The sequence below is a fragment of the Scardinius erythrophthalmus genome (genome assembly GCF_964197995.2).
Source record: "Scardinius erythrophthalmus genome assembly, chromosome: 14".
NCBI lineage: Eukaryota > Metazoa > Chordata > Actinopteri > Cypriniformes > Leuciscidae > Scardinius > Scardinius erythrophthalmus.
The window spans coordinates 11,032,765-11,056,072 of NC_138234.1; the positions used below are offsets into that span (position 1 = coordinate 11,032,765).

General features: G+C 36.0%; 1 protein-coding gene and 1 long non-coding RNA gene across 3 annotated transcripts in view; both read right to left on the reverse strand.

The window, feature by feature from the left end:
• LOC308701967 overlaps positions 1 to 23,308 on the reverse strand; it is a 756,660-nt gene that overhangs the window by 668,312 nt on the left and 65,040 nt on the right. The window lies entirely within an intron of this gene.
• LOC308701457 (uncharacterized protein) lies at positions 1,696 to 10,395 on the reverse strand. 2 transcript variants are annotated; one of them, XM_081383762.1, is made up of 5 exons: positions 9,983 to 10,395; positions 5,407 to 5,730; positions 4,642 to 4,992; positions 4,144 to 4,257; positions 1,696 to 3,693 (listed from the first exon to the last, which is right to left on the reverse strand). In XM_081383762.1, exons 1-5 carry the CDS (start codon positions 10,032 to 10,034, stop codon positions 3,686 to 3,688), a joined length of 849 nt encoding a protein of 282 aa, XP_081239888.1. In that variant the 5' UTR covers positions 10,035 to 10,395; the 3' UTR covers positions 1,696 to 3,685. The 2 variants fall into 2 exon arrangements, with proteins under 2 accessions (XP_081239888.1, XP_081239887.1); XM_081383761.1 differs by lacking the exon at positions 9,983 to 10,395 and having other exon boundaries at positions 5,407 to 6,702.

Sequence of the window (23,308 nt, forward strand, 5' to 3'; positions counted from 1 at the left end):
ATAGTAATATACACAAATAAGCATTATTTTAAGAATATTTTAATAAATAAAAGTGTAAAAAATAATTACATAATTATAATTGCATTACGAATGGCTGTGAATATGGTAAGGCAGTATCAGCACGAATCACGATCATCGGATAACGTTAGCTGTATGCTATGCTATTATCTAAGCTAACTAAAAAACACTACCAACGAGAAATGTTTAATTTCACAATCTATAGCTTCGGTTAAATACTAGTATATGAAACGTATAATTTAAAATACATTAAATACATTAATGATTCGTTATAACGTAGTACAAACGTCTTCTATAATAAAGTGATTTTGTATGATTTGTAACCAGGCACTAAAGCGATTACCCATAAAACGTGCTTTGAACCAATCGGATTGCTTGGGTCCTCAGCCCGTACCCATCACTATAGGGTTACAGAATACTATACCACACTGGCCGGTTTCCACCGGCACCGAGAAAGAAAGAGAAAAAGTTATGGGCCGTGACAAAAAAAGTTGGCTATACCATATACTGACAAACTTAAAGGGTTAGTTCACCCAAAAATGAAAATTCTGTCAGTAATTACTCACCCTCATGTTGTTCCAACCATGTAAGTCTTTCATTCATCTTCGGAACACAAATTAAGATATTTTTGATGAAATCTGACGGCTGGATTACTCCTCCATAGGCTTTCAGAGGGACCGAAACTCGTCGGCCCAGAATAGTTATTAAAACATTGTTAAAATAGTCCAAGTGACTACAGTGGCTCTACATTACGTTTATCATGCGACGACAATACTTTTTGTGCGGAAAAACAACATAAATAACGACTTTATCCAACTATTAGTGTTCTTCAATGTGGGCCTCTGACGAGAGTTCACTGGAGCGCCACGACGCATGCGCGAGAACTGAGATTACGGCGTTCTTCTTCTATTGTTACTGGCTGCTCACTCCTTAGGAGTATTACCGCCATTTACTGTACAATATCATAGATATCATATAATAATATGATATCTATGTTGTTTTATGGTGCTTAATTTAACCCCTTGTTTGGGTCTTAAATATAGACACCTTCTACCTTATTTTGTTTATTCTCAGGTTAGGTAAAGTCAGTCGAATTCGTTCTAAACAATAAGTATATCAATTTCCATACTTACAATTCAGTCGAAAGACTGCTCCGTGGTTTAGTTCAGCTCAATATTTAGTAAAACAGAGACTTAAGGCAGGCGAGCTTCTTAATTTCAATTATATGTATTTTTTTTATTAAATACAGGTTAACTAGTTTACATAAAAGTTACTAATATATAAAATAAAAATAAAAGTAAATCAAAACCAAATAATATACAAGCTTTCATCTTCATGAGGCGCAATGGCAAGGCATCTAACACCAGAGAGGCCGTCCTTGGTGAAACAGCGTCTGACTGGACATGTCATTCCAGCTCTTTATAAAGTCCATCAACTTTTGGACATCTTCAGAAATCTCCTCCTGGAAACTCCCTATAACTTGTTCATTGGTCATCCTCTCCTGGAAACCCCCTAGGACTTGGTTATAAAGCCTTTGTCTCTCCTTCCTCCTTCTTCTGGACCTTTTCTTCATCGCTGTATCTTCTGGGTCTCGTCCGCAACACATAGACGGTAATGATTGCATTTTTCTTCTTTCTTTGGTAAAGCTCTTTCTAATACATTTTCAATTTCTCTCTACTCTGCCATATGCTTAATAAATGCTTACAACATTCAGTGTGGTCTGTTTTTCTTTATAAACCATCTTCTCAATAAATGACTTTACATCACCAATTGCAGTGTCTCTTTTTTTCTGTGCCCTCGGCAACAACATTCACACACACATTTTAATTGTTTAATAAACAAGTGTTTTTTTTTTTTTTGTCACAGACGACTGCAAAGATGAGGTTGACGATGCTGATTGGCGATCTTCGCTGTAGTGAACGCGCCAGAGAGAAATGCACATTGCATACGGATTAACTTACATAAGCATATAGCTGTCTGTTTTCTTTCGTTTTGAATTGTTTGTTTAAAAGTAGACATTTTAATATAGGCTAGATATATTTTTCAGGTCTGTGAGGCAAGTAGACTACCTTATGAGTTTAGGTTAATTTATGAGACCTCTCTGCTATATTTACTTCTTGTATTAAATCCAGGCAGTTGGTTGATGAAACATTTATTAAAATTAAAATACAAATTAATGCAAAACTAAATTCACTTTAAAGAAAGGCTTTGTGATTTCTGTTTGAAGGTCTCTGCTCCGACCAATTTAAACTTGTCACAGGAGGCTCACTTGCAGTTCACAAATGGATGAGTGCAAGATCTGCAGATCTACAAAGTAAACTCGGAGAAAACAATCGTTCACACCGTTAACCAAGCATCAGTGGTGACACACACACACTTGTCAGATTCTGTGAGATACGAAGCTCGTCTATGCAGGTTTGTTACACTTAAGGAGTAATTTATCATACATGCAATAATCCACTGTTTTCGTCCGGTAGTATATTGACGACCAGTGGCGACCCAGCCATTCGACGAAAATAGGGAAAACTAATATGATTTATGAGGCGTTTGCCCTGTCGATCATGAGACCGATTACAGCAGTTCACAATACAGCAATACTGAACCATTTTCCAAAAAATAACCTAAATTAATGACCAAATGATCAACGTTACCTACTGCCTACTATACGCTACTATACAGTACATCTACTTCCGTACCGTGATTCCCACAATGCATTGCGGCGTGACGTAACGATCCCGAGCTCTATTGAGTCAAAGAAGATGTCGCCCTTTTGAAAAAAGTTTTGGCTCATTTAAGCGCGCAGAGCATTTAAATATCACTATAAATCAATATGTTATAAAATACATATTGTAAAATAAATTAGTTAAAACACTTACTTTCGTCGTTTCCCTGTTAAAAAACAACACCATCCTGGTCTGCTCCACATTGCGCGTCATGGAAAATGCCCCTCTGAGAGCGGTTTAGCAGTGCACAGCACATACATATAGTTATAAAACAATATGATGTACTAAAATGCATGTATAAATGCAATAAAACACTTAATTGATGCGTTTTCCCTCCTCGTATGCCTTGCATCGAGAGTCAAAGAAAATGGCGTCTTTGAAAAAAGTTTCAGCTCGTCTGGTCGCGCCCAGCGCGTAAATGTCCCGGATGTAACTAATTACACTCTCTCGCGGTGTTATTAATTTAACTCCACATATTTTCACCACCCAGAGGGTGCAGTTTACACTAGCAGTGTTAATCCCTTGAAATTCAACACCAGAAAATTAACTCTTTACTCTAAAAGTCCTTAACACCAGGATTTTAACACTGGAGATTTTACTGTGCTGCTTGCTAATTGGGGAATGAACCCAGTGCTATGATTGGTCGAACTCTTCTTCTTTTGCTGTTGCTTGATTTGAGGACAGCGCGTGCACCGAGGCATCATCAGGTTTTTGCGTACCGTATTTTCCGGACTATAAGTCGCACTTTTTTTCATAGTTTGGCTGGTCCTGCGACTTATAGTCAGGTGCGACTTATTTATCAAAATGAATTCAGACTGAGATGAACCAAGAGAATGGGGTGAATATTTGTTTCTCTAAATACCCGGCTATGTGTAAATGTGGCCTTCTGATGTTACATGTCCTCCAAAGGAATGTCATTGGGATCAGGTGGTGGGTTATCAGCATCATCCTCCTGTAAGAAACACAGATTCACAGAAGGTTAACGTAATGAGAAGAAATTATGTTTCAGATACCAAAACACAAAAACTACTACAGGTTTGTGTTTTATGTTCAGAGGTTTTAAGTTCCTTAATATTAAACAGTCTATAAACTGCATCAAACTGTCATCTCCTGTACTCCTGTAATAAAAAATAATTTATTATGATTTCAATATCACATCAAAACTGCTTAACTGTATTGGCATTTTCTTACAAGACTTGCTATCTGACAAAAGTCGCACTTTATGTTTTTATATGAATTTCTTATTTAGTTAATTTGTGTTTTTGATAGTTTTGACTGCCTCACTGGTGAACTGTAGTGTTAAAAATAAAGGACAAAAAATTACTATTCATTCACAGTTTACATTTATGTTTGTATACAGAAATTCATATTCCTTGTTAACTCAGCTATTTGTAATAATTACGTTCTGTTGTACTGGTGTATATCTTGTGGCGATAGTAAATCACAGCAGCAGCTGCAGAAAACAGCAGAACAGCAACAACGATTCCTGCTACAGCAGCTGGAGACCGACCCGAACCTGGAACAGATGAATACATACAGTTGCTGTTACATACAGGTTGACTGATAATACACACAGTGTTTAACAATATCTTTGACTCATATTTACACCTTTCTACCTTATACATACACCTTTCTGGTCATCAGTTGTATGATATTGATTTAACTTATAAATGGCACCCTCTCTTGTTTTTAACAACAGCAGTTAAAATCACAATATTCACAGGAAAACTAAATTTTTCTTTTTCAAGTTAATAACTTTAGTCAAAGTGTCATTGAGTCAAAGTTTGCTTTTTTAAACTGTCCATACCCATCAGTTATTGGGTTGATTTAAAAATATTGAACTGTTTTTTTTTTTTTTTCTCAAAAGAAAATGCATTTAATGGCAGAATTATACACTCACCAATGACAATAAGATTGAATCTCTTCACTCTAGTGATGTTGAAGCTGCTGTTGATGATGATGATCAGTAGTTTATATTCTCCAGAGTCTGTGTTTCTGGTGTTTGTGATGGTCAGAGATCCAGTCTGATTATCCAGCTTCAGTCTGTCTCTGAATCTTCCATCACCATCTTCACACTGAACATCTGTACAGTTATAACCGAGATTTCCACTGATTTGAGCGATGAGAATGTCATTAAAATACCACGTCATCAAATCATTCGTGTTTTTTATTCCACCAGGATCAAAAGTAACAGATTCTCCCTCCTTCACTGTCTTTCTCTTCACTTCATCTCGTTCTGCAGCAGAAACACCTGAAACACAAACCAACAGTTGATTAAAGTTCTAGATGAAAACAACATGACACAACATGAGAGAACGAATGAAATTGCATAAACCCTTCCTTAACTTTCGTTTTGTACTCAAACCCATTTTATATATTTTATATAAAATCCTCATTTAAACAGATAATAACAGAAGCTGATCAGAGATGTGTGATTAAACACGTCAACTCCCTCTGAGCTCAACTGCAGCTTCCTATGAAAAAAACTGTTCAAACTAATAACTTGTCAATGGAAAAACTGTACGAGATCTGAATACTGTAAGAATAATAACTGAGAAAAAAAAAGAAAAGAAAATAACCGAATATCATTGGGGGTAAAAAATCGGGCAAATTAACAATATAGCTTAAACATATATAAACTGCATTTAAACATTCACTAACTCACCATGAACAGTAACACTGAAGATATGTCCACTAATGCTGATGCTGATGATCTTCAGTTCATAAACTCCAGAGTGTGTTGTGTTGATATTTCTGATGGTCAGAGATCCAGTCTGATGATCCAGCTTCAGTCTGTCTCTGAATCTCTCAGTACCTTCATTACACTGAACATCTGTACAGGTCTTATTAAGATCTCCATTGATTTGAGCGATGCGAGCGTCATTAAAATACCATTTAATATCTTGTTTTTGGTTTATTTGAACACCAGTGTGTAAAGTGACTGAATCTCCCTCCAGCACTGACACTTCTAATCCAACACCGAAAACACCTAAAGAAGAAATGAACAGTTTTCCTACAATATATTTTAAATCTGGTGTTTGAATCTCCCACATAAATAGTGTTTACATTACACTTTATTACTTTGGCATATGTTTTTATCCAAAGCGACTCACATTACATTCAAGCTACATTTGATCAGCTGATGTAAAATACATCAACTAGGGCTCTCAAAATCAACACTTTAAAGCATGCAATTTATTTGTTCAGTTTAACTCGTTAAAAATATTTAACACAGTTAACACAGCATCTGTTTTTTTTTTCTTTCTGGCATCCTCTTTGACTATATCGTTACATTATATGATGATGCTATAATTCATATAAGTGCTATTAAACCATTTAAGCACGCTGCAGAAAAACCCAAATATGTAGGCCTACTTGCGCATCTGTGAAGCGTCTCTATATAAATAAACACCCGAAGCGTGCACAGAAAGTCACTTCAGATAGTGCGCCAGCACCACATTGAGTTCTCTTTAGCTCTTGAACAGGCAAAAACACACAAAATTAGTTTAATAATAATAATAATAAATGCCCGTTATGATTTAAAAAGGACACGCAACAGGAACGAGTGCAGTTGACAATTGAAGGGGACAAGCTTTACACTAAGTTGAACAGCTAAAATATTGTAATGATTTTTGGCCACCACTAGGGGCCACTGGCAAGCCTTCTTGCGGCTTGAGACCTATACTGCCACCACCTTTAATTTCTAACCCGGTCTGGTCCGGGGGGAGCACACCAAACACACTCCAAAACAGGGATTACAAAAGGGATACACTTTTTATTAGTAACAATAGCAGCCGTATGGCATTCGCTCACTCAAATATCCTGATTACATATACTGGTCATCTCATTTCATTAAACCGTGAACACACATTTTGTTAGGGAACCAAGTACTCATTCCAAATTCACAGCAAACTATAGTGATATCTCAGACAAAGCACACTTAATTAGAAACTCCAATCACATGCCTAGATAGAATAACCAGCACAGGCAATCAACATACAATTCATGAAGGCAATAATCACCAAGGGCTAAACACAACACACATAATAGATCATATAGAATGATTAAAATAATTTCGGACTTCCCTGTCCACGTCCGACGACACCCTGCCGTCACTGAGAGGACTCAACCTTCCTCTCCACATTAATGGTAGGAAGGTCTCTTCAAACCAGCCAGGTCCACCTACACTTACTTCCCTATCTTTCTCTTTTCCCCCCCCCAACTGTCTACCTCCAGGCCAATAAGTGGGACCCCGGTTTTCTTCACGCCGGTGGTGCTAGCCAACCACGAACGCCACAGATCCCCTTCGTGAACCCAGCAGGTTAAAAACACAGTTTATCAGTCTCTCTCTCCCCTTCAGTGTCCGACAACCCCCATTTTAAAAGTCCCCAATTATCGTTCATCGTCCACAGGTGTTCCAGAAACCATAAATCCTTCCGTGTTTGTCCGTAACAATGACGTCACGCACCATCCATCGAATCATAATCATTACAATATCTACATTTTAACATGCCTCTGGTCGTAGAGATGTTTAGATAGGCTACTGAGGCTTTTTAAGTTGGGTAGAATCTGTGATCTGTTACATTCAAAGTTTTAGCCTTTTTGTTACAAGAGGTTGACAAGGATTTAATATAGACCGTTCTTGTCTGTACTTGTGTTCTTGTGGACTTGTGAAACGTCATCAGTCGCTGCCCAAGTACTGTCCCAATACACAAGTTTGCATTTTGGCAAGAACGGTTAAAAATCCCGTAAGTGTTCTTGACACGCCCATTTTACCGAGGATGCAACGGTTGGTAACTTGTGTGAACTTGACGGTAGAAATATCTTGGCATTCGAGGAAGGAGAGGCAGGTCAATACAAGTCGTTTTCCTACAATTCCGTAAGCTATTCAACACTAAATTCACTTCTGAGAACATTTGATGCGAGAAATCAACTGTGTAGATTTCAAATATTGGCATTTTTACGAAAATTTATGGCGAATCGAAAATGTAATAACGAGAATAACCAAGAATAACGGCCAATAATAATGTCAATAATTCTCGTTATGTTTAGGTACTGCGTCTGTGCGGGGGTATTATTGCGCAATACCAGCAAGAACACATCGTCTCAAGCTGTCAGCAGCGTTCTGTGTGCTCGTCACCTTGTGAGTTAATTCTTCCAAGAACAACTAGCAAGAGCGTTCTCCCCAAGAACACAAGTCTTGCATTCTTGGTTTTGAGAAACACCCAGAATGCATTCAACCTCACACTTAGATCTACATAAGTAAAATGTATTATTATTATTATTATTATTATATAAAAATAGGTTTTAATTTAATTGAACAAGTATTTCACTTTCATTGGAATTAACAGTAGTCAAGTTTCAATTGTCAACTCTGAAACTTCCATAACAACACGTTGTAACTGTTAGAATCCTGACAGATAGCTTGACAACAACACATTCCATAACATATGTCATGTAATATTATGTTAAAATATGTTTAAGACTAAACTTAACTTGTGCCTCATGTCTCACTTTACCCCACCGCCACATTAAAAAAAAAAAAAAAAAGATCTCTCTAAGCAATTCAGGCTATCTTCAGCTAGAATCATCACATGGTTAGCCTATATGTTGGTAGTTCATCAACATGTATGATATAAGTTTTTCTACCTGAATCAATTTGCTTTGGCACAACAGTTGATTAAGTTTACAGCAAGAAAAGTTACTTTTACATGCAAAAATATATTTTTTTGTGAAAAAAAAAAACAAACAAAAAAAAACATGCTTATTATTAGCCTACAGCACCCTGAGGTCGTCTCCTCCCAGGGTATGTGATACCCAGCAAACACAGAACGTTGGCACAACGTAGCCAACCTTCTAACAACGTTTTAACAACATGGCCAAAAGGTTGCTATAACTACGTTGTGTGGTGAAGTTGTTACAGCGTTGTCACAATGTTGACATTAAACCATCGTTCAGGGCCATTGCTTAAGGTTGTGCCTAGGGTGTCTTGACAACCACTGGACTACATAACCCAGCAAACACAGAACGTTGGCACAACGTAGCCAACCTTCTAACAACGTTTTAACAACATGGCCAAAAGGTTGCTATAACTACGTTGTGTGGTGAAGTTGTTACAGCGTTGTCACAATGTTGACATTAAACCATCGTTCAGGGCCATTGCTTAAGGTTGTGCCTAGGGTGTCTTGACAACCACTGGACTACATAATGTACTCGTCACTGCCCTGAAGCGGGAAAATCAGCCTTTTAAATTCCAACCACCTGTTGTTGGTCTCATTGTGTTCTCATTCATCATCGAGCAAGGTTACGTGAGTATTGCGTTTAGCCTAACAGTTACCTCAGCTATCAAACACAACCTACAGCTTTAATTTCTAATGTGATTAATGAAGCATCGCTCGCACTGTTTAGTTTTTCGTTTGATTTTTCCGCTATTTAGTCTCATTCGTTTCTTTGCTCCTCTGGATTTGTGGATATGTTTCCCCGGTGACACCTGCTCGGCTACTGTCTGCCATACAGACCCGGTTTTGTTCATTAAATGTTCTGATCTGCCTTTGCTTTTCATGTTTTATTTATTATACTTAAAATAAATGTGTATTCGTTTATTTCTTTTTTTTTTCCACAAATGTGACTTTTGGAAGTGCAATTTGATTATATGCAATTTTAATAAAGTTGAATTAACGAAACCTTCTGTCATTTTTACTCTTTAAAGTGTAGGCTACACTTGCAGGTGTTGATAGCCCCATTAAATAATATAGATAAACAATAAATGATAAAAAGTATATAATTATCTAACAAAATACACCATATAAAAATATTGTCAGAACGTCATCTCTCAGTTGCTGAATGTCGCGCAACAACGTTGCTACAGCCCTGTCACGTCTTACAATTCTACGTTGTTACAATGTTGCGAGCACGTATACAGCGACGTTGCCATAGCAGAAATGCAACGTGCCAGAGACGTTGCCACAACGTAAATGTGTTTGCTGGGTACACGCTCCGAACCATTGATCGGAACAAAAGGTTCGTAGGCTATAGGTTTCGAAGCTTCATGAAGCAGTGTTTTGAAATTGCCATCACCACTCCGTTTTAACAGATTTTGTTTTTGTTTATTTTTCGCTCGAGCGATCGGGTCCAATGCCCTGGTTATCTAATTCTGTGATCCATCACAAATTTAACCCTAATACCTCAACACCTTTCACAGAAATCACCGGGAGTGAGATTGCAATAAATAAAGTTCTTACCATTTTCGAGTAAAATCAAGATCACCCAGAGCGAATTAAAGAGAAGCTTCATCTTACTTAGCAGCTTCACGTTTCCCCCATAACTTTTCCAGTCCAGTAAAGTTGGCAATACATTAACAGAACTTCCCGGACTATTAACTCGTGAGCTAGACGTTGTTTCTACACAAATAACACCTATTTTCAATCGTAGCAACGTAGACAAGTAGCTACAATCTAATTTTCCTCGAAACGAACTTTCCTTCGCAGTTGACAAATGCTGCGTTCCAGTACAAAATTGTCACAGCCCATCTTTTGTACAATTATACACTAAAAGGCCTTTTACTTGCTAAAAAAGTATAAACTATCAAGCAGACAACAGAAGGATTTGTGCTAGAAGTAGGCTACTACTCTGCTCGCGTACTGCAGTGGCGTTCACAGGAGGGGGGCCGGGGGGGCTCGTACGTGCCCCCTTTGTCTCAAAATGTATTGTGCCGCCCCTCTCTGATAATTGTAAATAATAATAATTATTATTATAAATATTATAATAGATAACAATACACTTATACACTATTGCCACTAACAAAAAAAAAAAAAAAAAAAAAAGTGAAGTGGTAGGTGGAGTTTTCTTTGCAGCGCTATGTAGTAGGCTACGCAGCAGTTCGCCGCGAGTCTTCAAACTACACGAGCATCAGGTAACGTTAAGCAAATATGGAAATCCTACCATGCTACTGAAAAAAAGTTTGCGGCAGCATGTGAGTTATGCTTAACTATAATAAATGTATAACTCGATTTCAGCCGCATTCTGAGTCTGACAATGTCATCGTTTTTATCTGAGGCAAAGTGTTGTTGGCTTGGGGAAATACATTAAATTAAATCTTAAAAGTCCATCTACTCTAAATTGTAAGGAATTTATATCTTTGATTTCATAGTAACACTATGAAATAAGGTACATATATACAATAAGGTTCATTTGTTTATTATTCATGTAACTAACATGAACTGACCATGAGGAACACGTTTGTTACTGTATTTGTTAATAATAATACACCTGTTTTTGACTTGTTCATGTTATGTTACAATCAGAGCATTAACTATTGTTAACAAATACAACTTTTGATTTTAATAATGTTTTAGTAAATGCTGAAATGAATATTAACTAAGATTAATAAATGCTGTAGAAGTGCAGTTCATTATTAGTTCATGTTAACAAATTTAACTAATGAAACCGTATTGTTAAGTGTTACTGATTTCATGATAGCTAACTCTTTAATGCATATAGCCTAATAGTCAAGTCATGTCACATTTATTTATATAACGCTTTTTTACAATACAGATTGTTTCAAAGCAGATTCACAGTGATAACATGAAAATAATACAACAAAGTTTGTTTCTAGAAGAAAATTGCATCATCGTCCACCTGAGGTAAGGCAAATCAATAATATTGTTGAATATTAACTTTCCCCAACTAAGAAAGCCAGAAGACAAGGCAACAGTGGCAAGGAACCAAAACGCATAGTATAAATAATACTAAGTTACAACATCAACAAAGCTAAACATGAATTCCTCATAATTATCTTCTTGATTCTCACTGTTTTGTTTGGTAAAGTAAATAATATTTAGTAATATTATCATAATTTCCTTATTTTCGTTTGATGTGTTATGCTTATGCATTCTAATTGTATAAACGTCTTTTCATAGAATGCAAAAAAAAAAAAAAAAACAAGGAAGGAACTCTTCTTTTTGTTTTGCTTTTTTGCCCTTTTTGGTCCTTCCGCCCCTGCCCCTGCCCCTGAGGAGGTCTGTGCACGCCACTGCTATATAACTTTCGGACGCAGCCACTCGCTAACTTCCCCTTCTTCTTCTTCTTCTTGCTTTTTTTACGGCGGATCGCAGACAAATATGTGCATTACCGCCACCTATCTTGGTAATGGACCATTGACACTTCCTATACTATAACCTCTCAACCCCGCACAGAAGCTTCATAGGGTTTCATCCGGCGCTGCGTGTTCAGCTCCTCCGTCCACTCTCAGCCCCCATGACAGAAAAAAAAAACAAAAAACAAAAAAAACCTTATTTAAATACGTTTATTTAACCCAGTATTTCCCAAATATTCTACCATTAAATTTATTATACTCCTATCTGACTTTAAAACATTTTGAATTGTAAACTTAACTCCTATATTATTTAATTCCTCATTCAACTCTTACATTTCAACATTATATCTCCTACAGTGCATTACTGTATGCTCAACTGTTTCACTAACTTCACATGCCTCACATAAACCTGTTGGATTCTTACCTATTAAATGCAATGTACTATTCAATCTTGTATGCCCCAATCTTAATCTTGTAATCATATTTTCTTCATACCTACTCCTACCTGATATTCTTCATTTACCCACTATTGACTGTATTTGATGCATATGTCTACCTTTTATTTCATTATCCCAATATTGCTGCCATATTTTCAGAATATTCTTTTTAATAATTGACTTAATTTCTGACCTACTAAATAAAATCTGTATATCTACTATTTCTCATTCTATTGCCTTTTTTGCTAATGCATTGGCCTCCTCATTACCTCTCAGCCCAATATGAGCTGAATTGCTTGTTTGATTGAATATAATTCTTGAATTATCTCTATTACCATATCCTGTCTTGTTTCTAACTTCATCTCCTTCAAACTTATTAGAGCTGAACTACAATCTGAACATATTACTGCCTTCTCGTTCACTCTTCTTCTTTGGTGTTTTATGGCGGTTGGCAAACCAACTTTCGGTGCATTACCGCCACCAACTGGACTGGAGTGTGAAGCACTAAAAAACAATAATCAACTAAATAAAAAAATAAAAAACTTTATCCCATATACTTCAAATTCTCCAATCTACTCCTATTGCTTTGAGATACTTCATTATCGCACTATATGTTTTTACTTGTTCTACTTGCTTTCCCAATAGACTTTCCATACTGAATACTACCACACCCAATTTTCTTACTATCCTCTTAAGTACTAACCTTTCTTTTCCATATTTTAAACATTTTATTAAAACATGTTCTATTGTTTCTGCCTGATCACAATAATTACATTTTCCTGTATCATGTTTTCCTATCTTAAACAAGGAATGATTTAATCGTGTGTGCCCTATTCTAATACGAGAAACAATCGTATCCTTTTTCCTATTCCTAAAAACACTTCTTCCATTTCCTACTTGCTTCTGAATACTATACAACTGTCTTCCCTTGACCTCATTATTCCATAGTTCTTGCCATTTATTGTTTATGAATTCTTTTATTTTACTTTTAACTTCATTTTTGCTCAACGTCACTTGCACATTTATCTCATTATGTTTTACTGCTTGCTTTGCTAGTCTATCTACCACTTCATTGGCCTCAAGTCCCACATGAGCAGGAACCCACACAAACACTATTAAGCTTACACTACTTATTCTTAGCAAACTTGCAAGAATCTCATATATAATGTCTTGCCTTGATACTTTATTTCCACTTACGAGGCTTGTGATTGCTGCAAACGAATCAGAACATATTACTACTAATCTTGGTTTTACATCCTCTATCCACTGGAGTGCAACCATCATGGCAACTAATTCTGCTGCAAATACAGATATATGGTCAGTTATTCTTTTCTTGATACTAATTTGAAACTTAGGAATATATACAGCAGCTGCTGTTCTTCCAGACATAGGATCCTTAGACCCATTTGCACCCATGATGAGTAAGTCTGATGATCTAAATACTGCTGTGCTATAATATTCTTTAGGATGTCTTTCTTATTCTTAATTTTCATTTGAATTTGTAGGTCAATTATTGGCAGTGGAAAAATCCATGGTGGTATACTGGATAATATCACAGTAGGGCTAACATCACAATTTTCAATACCCGCTTCTTGTGCTTCTCTTTGAACACTCCATCCCAAGCTTTTAATGTTTTTGTTCCCATGTTCCCAGCATTCTTCTATTACTCCCTTCACTGGATGATTCTTTTTATGACCTTTTATATTAACCCAATAATTCAGTCTTATTTTATGTCTTCGAAGTTTTAAAGGAGCTTCACCAACTTCTACTGTAGAGCTGCTATGGGAGATGTTCTGACTGCACCACAACATATTCTTAGAGCTTGATTTTGTATTGCTTCAATCTTTTTGAGTGTAGTCTCGTTTGCAAAACCGTAAATTATACTTCCATATTCTAAACTTGATCTAATTAAAGTATTATATATTCTTTTCAACGATAATCTACAAGCTCCCCATTCCACCCCTGTTAAACATCTTAATATATTTACTCCTTTTTTCCATTTCTTAATCAGATTTTTAGCATGTATAGCAAAAGTCATCCTGGAATCCATCCATACACCGAGATATTTGACTGTCTCGTTCACTCGGATGTACGTCATTGCTTACGTTGCACGAGTTCCCATGACTGGCGGATTTTTTTTTTTAATCTTCTTATGTTTTCCCCTGTTTTTTTTTATTTATTTTTATTATTATTATTTAGAACATGTAAATAACATTACAGAAAAAAAAAACAGGCATGAGTAACATAAACTCCAAAGATTATAAAAAAATAAAAATAAAAAAAAAGAGACATTCACAAGATGCCAATTACAGATTCATAATATCTTACAATAGACATAGCTTTTGAATTTTTTACAATTTTAAGAGACTTCATTAACAGAGTGAGTTCGTTAGAGAAAACCTTGTATAAAGGAGGAGATTTTGACAATCTACATTTATGAATGAAAAATGTGCCATTCAGGACGATAAAATTTACAAAAATTGTGAATATTTTTATCATTCTCAAAGTAGCAAATCATTTCTTTCACATTCAGTGTTACCGTTAGATTAATTTTAACTGAAAAAGTAAAAAAAAAAAAAAAACTTTCCAAAATGACTTTACACTCTGGCAATCAACAAACAGATGATTTAAAGACTCCTCACAGTTGTTACAAAAGGAACATTCTTTCCCAATATCCATAAAATTAGAAAGCCACATATTAGTTGGATATATTTTGTGTAAGATCTTCAGGTGAATTTCTCTTACTTTGTTAGAAATACAAAATTTGTAAGGGAGCAGCCATGCTTTTCTCCAATTAACATCTCTTAAAATGGAATTCCAGTAAAATGTCCCTCTTGGAGTAGCTCTCTTTTGTTCGTTAAATACCTGTCTTATATCTTTGTTTGTACATTTATCAAAAATATATTTTTATATATAAGGAGATCGTAATCTTTATTTTCAACTTTATAATTTTAATTTATAATAAGTGGCTGCACATTAAATTAATAAGCCCAGAGGGAATAGCTGTTATGATGTGGAGATGAACCCAAGCGCAGACAGAATGCACTACACACAAGGTTTATTGGGACAAAACCAGAAAACAAAACCCACGAGGGGGCAAAACAAGACAGGATGGACTATTCAAGACTGACAACACTAGACTAAGACTCAGACAATAAACTAGACTATAAACTATCAGCTAAGACAGGATCAAACTCTTCTTTCTAGACAAGACTTTCAACAGGTTACTCACAGATTGCTTCACATAATGAATGACAATGAACCGACACAGAACAGCAAACACAATGGGATTAAATAGGGAAAAACTAATGAGGGAAACAGGTGACAAGGGTAAAGCAATGATGACTAAACGAGGATAACAAGGGGGCGGGGCGAGGAACTAGAAAATACATGCACATGGCCCAGCAAAAGGCCATGTGTGTGAACATAAAACATGGGTCTGTCATGATCCTGCCTCAAGACCAGGGAAAATCAAAGACTAGAAGGCAGAATCATGACAATAGCTTTAATTACTACAGAAAATTCTTTAAATTTTATAGGAAAATTTACTTTGGATAAAAAAGAATCATAAGAGTGAATTTTTAAAGATGAATCAAATAAATCACTTAAATACATTAACCCGTGATCCAACCATTTCTTAAAAAATAAACTCTTGCCTTTGCCTGTAATCCATTCGTTGTTCCATATTTTCATTCTGTGAGGAGAAAAATTATGCACAAAGCACAATTTCCAGGCCAAGAGTGCTTGCTCATGGAATTTAGACAGTTTCATAGGTAATTTAGACGGTACAAAATTGCAAGTTAAAAGAAATTTAAGACCACCAACCCTCTTAAAAATATTATGTGGAATAAAAGACCAGGGCCCGGTTCCCCAAAACGTTCTTATCGCTAAGTAGTTCTTATCCTATTCCTTAACCTCTCTCTTAACGTTATGGCACGATTCCCGACATGTTCGTACGCTAAGTATATCTTTTGTAAGTCACACTTTCGTAAGGTTGGTCTGGACCACTCGCAGCTCTACCTTATCACTGTTGCAGGTCTATATGAATATAATTCTGAAGTTTTAATACACCCAGACAGTGTTAAATTAGGCTAATTCAAGTGTTTTCATGCAAAGAATAAAATTGTCATTACACTGATTGTTAATAGAATTTTAATTTATTATTATATATAATAAAATTGTATACATTTATTTTAATTAAAGAGCGCTTTTAAATGCCAGTGAAAGCATAGACTACTGTCAGTCCTATTCAGACGCTAATATTGTTTCTCATGGGCTCGTACAGTAAGTCGGTTATATTAGTGCCGTCCGAATCCATAATATCAGTGTTTTTTCTCAACCAACCCGCGTAAAAATCCCTGGACAAATCAGTACCTACTGTTTTTTGACAAACAGGTCGTACGTTAATTTAATTGCCATCTGAATCCTCATCTCCGAGTTTACAAGAAGAGATTCAAAATCCGCTGTTTAAATCCTTTTTGATCACTGCCGAGCACCGTAGGCCTACATGACGTACACTTTTATTACTGAAATGCTGGAAAGTATTTACAAGTACAATATTTAATCACAGCTCCACCTCAGCGAACAAAAATGGAAAAGAGAAGAAAGCACATAAATAATTGAAATGGTATGGCAGCAATATATGATACAATTTTAAAATATGTAGGCAAGGCTATTATAGGCTATAGTTTGGGTTATTTTTTATAATATCCCATGAGTCCTAATAAATGCAATTTCAACTATTTCTGAAGTGCTTCATTTATAAAGATCACCGCTTTCTCACATAAACAGCCCCTGCACGAGAGTATAATTGATTCTCGAGTCATCGATATCAGCAGATTCAGCACCATCGCCACGGACAGCATCCGGTAACGTCGCATGTAAGAAGGCATTTCTTAAGCGGCTTCCTAAGGTATAGTTCGGGGAACACGCCTAGAAATGGTATACCTTCAGTTAAGTTATACCTTAAGAGTCTTCGTAGCGCGCTAAGAGACAACGTTATTGGGAAACTCAGCCCTTATCTCTAAGTAGTTCTTAACCTATTCATTAACCTCTCTCTTAACCTTATGGCACGATTCCCGAAACATTTGTTCGCTAAGTATATCTTCTGTAAGTCACACTTTCGTAAGGTTGGTCTGGACCACTCTTAGCTTTACCTTATCACTGTTGCAGGTCTATATGAATATAATTCTGAAGGTTTAATCCACCCAGACAGTATTAAATTAGGCTAATTCAAGTGTTTTCATGCAAAGAATAAAATTGTCATTACACTGATTGTTGTTAGAATTTTTATTATATTATTATACAATATTATTAATTTAATTAAAACGCTCTTTTAAAGGCCAGTGAAAGCATAGGCTACTGTCAGTTAAGTCCTTTTCGGACGCTAATATTGTTTCTCATGGGCTCGTCCGGTATTTTAAACATTTACAGGGGTAAGTCGGTGATTTTAGTGCCGTCCGAATCCATAATATCAGTGTTTTTCTCACCCAACCCGCGTAAAAATCCCTGGCCAAATTAGTACCTTCTGTTTTTTGACAAACAGGTCGTGTGGTAATTTAATTGCCGTCTGAATCCACATCTCTGAGTTTACAAGAGATTCAAAATTCACGGTTTAAATACTTTTTGATCACTGCCGAGCACCGTACGCAAGATGTAAACTTTTATTACTAAATGCTGGAAAGTATTTACAAGAACAATATTTCATCTCAACGAACAAAAATGGGAAAGAGAAGAAGGCACGTAAATTTTTGAAAAGGTTATTGTGGCAGCAATATATGTTACAATTTTAAAATATGTAGGCTAGGCTATTATAGGGCTATTATAGTTTGGATTATTTTTTATAATATCCAATAATCATAATAAATTGCAATTTCAACTATTTCTGAAGTGCTTCATTTATAAAGATCACCGCTTTCTCACATGAACAGCCCCTGCACGAGAGAATAATTGATTCTCGAGCCATCGATATCAACAGATTCAGCAGCATCGCCACGGACAGCGCCGGGTAACGTCGCACGTAAGAAGGTATATCTTAAAGAGGCTATATGCAACTTTTCCCCAAAATAAACGTAACAATAGCCTTTTTATTTTACCATTTATGACTCAAACATCTCCTGATGAGCATACTGACACCTTGTCCGCTCACAGTGGGTGCACCTATAAGCCTGTAGGCCTATCCTATTTTTCCTATTTTCTGTCGGGTCGGATTTTTTTTGACTGTTCTTACCTCTGTAAACATAATGTTGACTTCTTTGCAGCGGATGACTTGTGAAGTGTGCACGTACGAGAGCGAGCAGAAAGGAAGAGCAGTTCCGTTTTTTGGCCACAGGTGTCAGTCGCGAATTTAAATTTCAGAAAATCGCATGTAGCCTCTTTAAGCAGCTTCCTAAGGTATGGTTCGGGGAACACACTTAGGAACATAAACAACTTTGGTAAGATATATCTTTCGAGCTTTCTTAGCGTGCTAAGAGTGAGCATTATCGGGAAACCGGGCCCTGATTGAATCAGTATCAATAATACACCTTTTTATCCAATTAATCTTAAAAGTATTGTTCATGTCTACATAATCCAGCATTTAAAAAGCTCCTTCAGATTTCTTTCCAACTAATATTTTTTTTTTTTTAAGATGGTGGTGTTTATTTTTCCAGCAAAAATCAACTAATAATCTATTAATTTCTTTACCAGTAGAATCTTGAACAAATAAAGACAGCCCAGGAAAAAATGAATCTGTATAAACCTTCTACTTTTGTTAATAAGATTCTACCTAAAATAGATAAATCCCTTCTTAACCAATTGTCAAAAGTCATTTTTGTTTTTTTAATCTTGTTATTAAAATTGAGATGCTGTCTAACTGTCAATTTTTTTGATATATAAATTCCTTAATATTTAACATATTCTTTCACTGGAATGTTAAACATTGAATGTTCAGAAGAATCATGCACTGGGAGAATTTCACACTTTGTAATATTTAACTGGAGACCCGAGGCATCAGAAAAAGTTTGAACTAATTCGATTGCATTCTTAATTTGAGTCTTATCTTTTAGAAATAAAGTTGTATCCTCAGCCAATTGTGATATTTTTATTTCTCTATTGAATAATGTTATACCATGTAAATTTGGATTTTTAATTATACTAATCGCTAATAGTTCCACAACAATTAAAAACAAAAATGTGGAAATTGGGCAACACTGCCTCACTCCTCTGTTGATGGAGAATCTTCTAGAAGTTTTGTTCTGTAACATAACGGAACTATTAATGCCTTTGTAAAACATTTTAACAGTCTGAATGAATTTATTTCCAAAACCAAATGCATGTAAACTCTGTAATAAAAATTGGTGATCAATTGTGTCAAACGCCCATCCCCATTATAATCAGCATTACTACTTCCCCATAAAGTGCTATGTGCATTAAAATCTCCACACCAAATTAATTTATGATTTCCTGACCCAATAACCTTTTCTAATCTTTTACTTAATCTACTACAAGGATTATAATAATTTATTATTCTAATAGTTTGATTGTCTGCATATACTTCTATAACCACTAATTCATTAATTCATATGCTTCAGTCTCATTAATGACTGTGTATTCTATATCATTCTTAATAAAAGTGGCCACCCCACCTCCATTTCCTGCCCCTCTCCTTACTATATTACATCCTTGCAGAACAAAATTTAGTTGTGGTTTTAACCATGTATCTTGTATGCAAATTATATTTGGTTTCTTATCCTGTTGATCTATACTTCTTGAATTCTGGTCCATTTGCAATAATACTTCTGGCATTCCATTGCAAGACCGTTAAAGACCATTATCTTCTTCTTCTTCTTCTTCTTCTTTAAATTTACTGGCGGTTGACATACCAATTTGGTGCATTGCCACCAACTGTTTGGGGTGTGTGGAGCTTCAATGCAGATTTAGACGCATATATATAGAATATTTTCTAACATTATATATGTCTTTACTGTAACTTTTGATCAGTTTAACTCATCCTTGATGAATAAATTAAATTTATTTTATTTATCCCCCCCCCCCCCCCCCCCCAAAATTCTTACTGACCCCAAACTTTTGAAAGGTAGTGTTTAATGTTACAAAAGCTTTAGATTTCAGATAAATGCTGTTCTTTTGAACTTTCTATTCATCAAAGTACACAACTGTTTTCAACATTGATAATAATGAATGTTTCTTGAGCATCAAATCATCATATTAGAATTATTTCTGAAAGATTGATTGATTGATGAATTGATTGATTGAAATCTTTATTTCGAACATGAGAGAAGAATATATAAAATAAAACACAATAATGTTCAAAACATTAAAAAACAAAAAACAAACAAACAAACAAACAGATAAGCAGCATATCTCATGTGCAAAAAGGAGTAGGAAGAAGTAAAACTTATGTACTCCTACACCTTTTATTCTTACATTCCTTTAATTAAATTTGTTTTATGTTAATATTATTATTTTGTTATCTGCATCTATGCACATACACATACACACACCTATACACACATATACAGTGAGGAAAATAAGTATTTGAACACCCTGCTATTTTGCAAGTTCTCCCACTTGGAAATCATGGAGGGGTCTGAAATTGTCATCGTAGGTGCATGTCCACTGTGAGAGACATAATCTAAAAAAAAAAAAAAATCCAGAAATCACAATATATAATTTTTTAACTATTTATTTGTATGATACAGCTGCAAATAAGTATTTGAACACCTGTCTATCAGCTAGAATTCTGACCCTCAAAGACCTGTTAGTCTGCCTTTAAAATGTCCACCTCCACTCCATTTATTATCCTAAATTAGATGCACCTGTTTGAGGTTGTTAGCTGCATAAAGACACCTGTCCACCCCATACAACCAGTAAGAATCCAACTACTAACATGGCCAAGACCAAAGAGCTGTCCAAAGACACTAGAGACAAAATTGTACACCTCCACAAGGCTGGAAAGGGCTACGGGGAAATTGCCAAGCAGCTTGGTGAAAAAAGGTCCACTGTTGGAGCAATCATTAGAAAATGGAAGAAGCTAAACATGACTGTCAATCTCCCTCGGACTGGGGCTCCATGCAAGATCTCACCTCGTGGGGTCTCAATGATCCTAAGAAAGGTGAGAAATCAGCCCAGAACTACACGGGAGGAGCTGGTCAATGACCTGAAAAGAGCTGGGACCACCGTTTCCAAGGTTACTGTTGGTAAAGACGTCATGGTTTGAAATCATGCATGGCACGGAAGGTTCCCCTGCTTAAACCAGCAAATGTCAAGGCCCGTCTTAAGTTTGCCAATGACCATTTGGATGATCCAGAGGAGTCATGGGAGAAAGTCATGTGGTCAGATGAGACCAAAATGGAACTTTTTGGTCATAATTCCACTAAACGTGTTTGGAGGAAGAAGAATGATGAGTACCATCCCAAGAACACCATCCCTACTGTGAAGCATGGGGGTGGTAGCATCATGCTTTGGGGGTGTTTTTCTGCACATGGGACAGGGCGACTGCACTATATTAAGGAGAGGATGACCGGGGCCATGTATTGCGAGATTTTGGGGAACAACCTCCTTCCCTCAGTTAGAGCATTGAAGATGGGTCGAGGCTGGGTCTTCCAACATGACAATGACCCGAAACATACAGCCAGGATAGCCAAGAAGTGGCTCTGTAAGAAGCATATCAAGGTTCTGGCGTGGCCTAGCCAGTCTCCAGACCTAAACCCAATAGAGAATCTTTGGAGGGAGCTCAAACTCCGTGTTTCTCAGCGACAGCCCAGAAACCTGACTGTTCTAGAGAAGATCTGTGTGGAGGAGTGGGCCAAAATCCCTCCTGCAGTGTGTGCAAACCTGGTGAAAAACTACAGGAAACGTTTGACCTCTGTAATTGCAAACAAAGGCTACTGTACCAAATATTAACATTGATTTTCTCAGGTGTTCAAATACTTATTTGCAGCTGTATCATACAAATAAATAGTTAAAAAATCATACATTGTGATTTCTGGATTTTTTTTTTTAGATTATCACAGTGTCTCTCACAGTGGACATGCACCTACGATGACAATTTCAGACCCCTCCATGATTTCTAAGTGGGAGAACTTGCAAAATAGCAGGGTGTTCAAATACTTAATTTCCTCACTGTATGTACACACATCCATATACATATACATACATACATACACACACACACACACACACATATATATATATATATATATATATACATACATACATACATATATACATACATCAAAGTGACCACTAACAAGTATTTAAAATCATAACAAAGGAGCACTCCTACTTTCACTACAGTGCTTCTTGATACTTCTTGAAAATCTTTTCTGTATACATTTTTTTTGAAGAGGAATATGTTAGGACATTGCTTTAAGTTTTCATCTAGTTTATTCCACAATTTAACTCCGAAGATTGATAAACATAATCTTTTCCTTGTTGTTTTAAATCTATTAGTCTTAAAAATGTCCCCTTCCTTCCCCTTAAGTTATACCCTCCCTCCCTCTCAGAGAACATCTTTTGTATATTCCCAGGCAATAACCTATTTCTTACTTTGAACATGAATACTGATATTTGATATTCAATTTGATCGTGGTAGTTTAATAATCTAGACTGCAAAAATAATGAATTTGTGTTTTCCTGAAATCCGACATTATGAATGACTCTTGTAGCTCTTTTTTTGCATTATGACTAGTGGCTGTAGTGAATGTTGGTAAGTGCTTCCCCAAACCTCTATAGATCCAATATTATGCTTAGCTAGAACTGCAATGCTTCTGGACAGTTTGTTTTTGATGTATTTTATGTGAGGCTTCCAGCAGATCTTTTCATTTGATCACTCCAAGAAATGTATTTTCACGTACTCTTTCTAAGTTAACACCCTCTATCTGTATCTGTGCTTGATGATTTTGACTTACAGTTTCCAAATCGATAACCTGTTAATGTCCAACCATTGTTTTATTTTCTTAAATTCTGAAGTGATTAATTCCAAGAGTTGCTGTAAGCTGTCCCCTTGTCACGTTTTGGGTTTGTTCTTGTCATGT

What these genes read in the sequence shown, in the direction of transcription:
- LOC308701457 (XM_081383761.1), bottom strand. Translation starts at nt 5,794, where the DNA reads ATGTGGGAGATTCAAACACCAGATTTAAAATATATTGTAGGAAAACTG. An exon ending in CTTCAGTGTTACTGTTCATG is followed by an intron (nt 4,993 to 5,406) that starts GTGAGTTAGTGA and finishes TTTGTGTTTCAG; the next exon opens with GTGTTTCTGCTGCAGAACGA. An exon ending in ATTCAATCTTATTGTCATTG is followed by an intron (nt 4,258 to 4,641) that starts GTGAGTGTATAA and finishes CATCTGTTCCAG; the next exon opens with GTTCGGGTCGGTCTCCAGCT.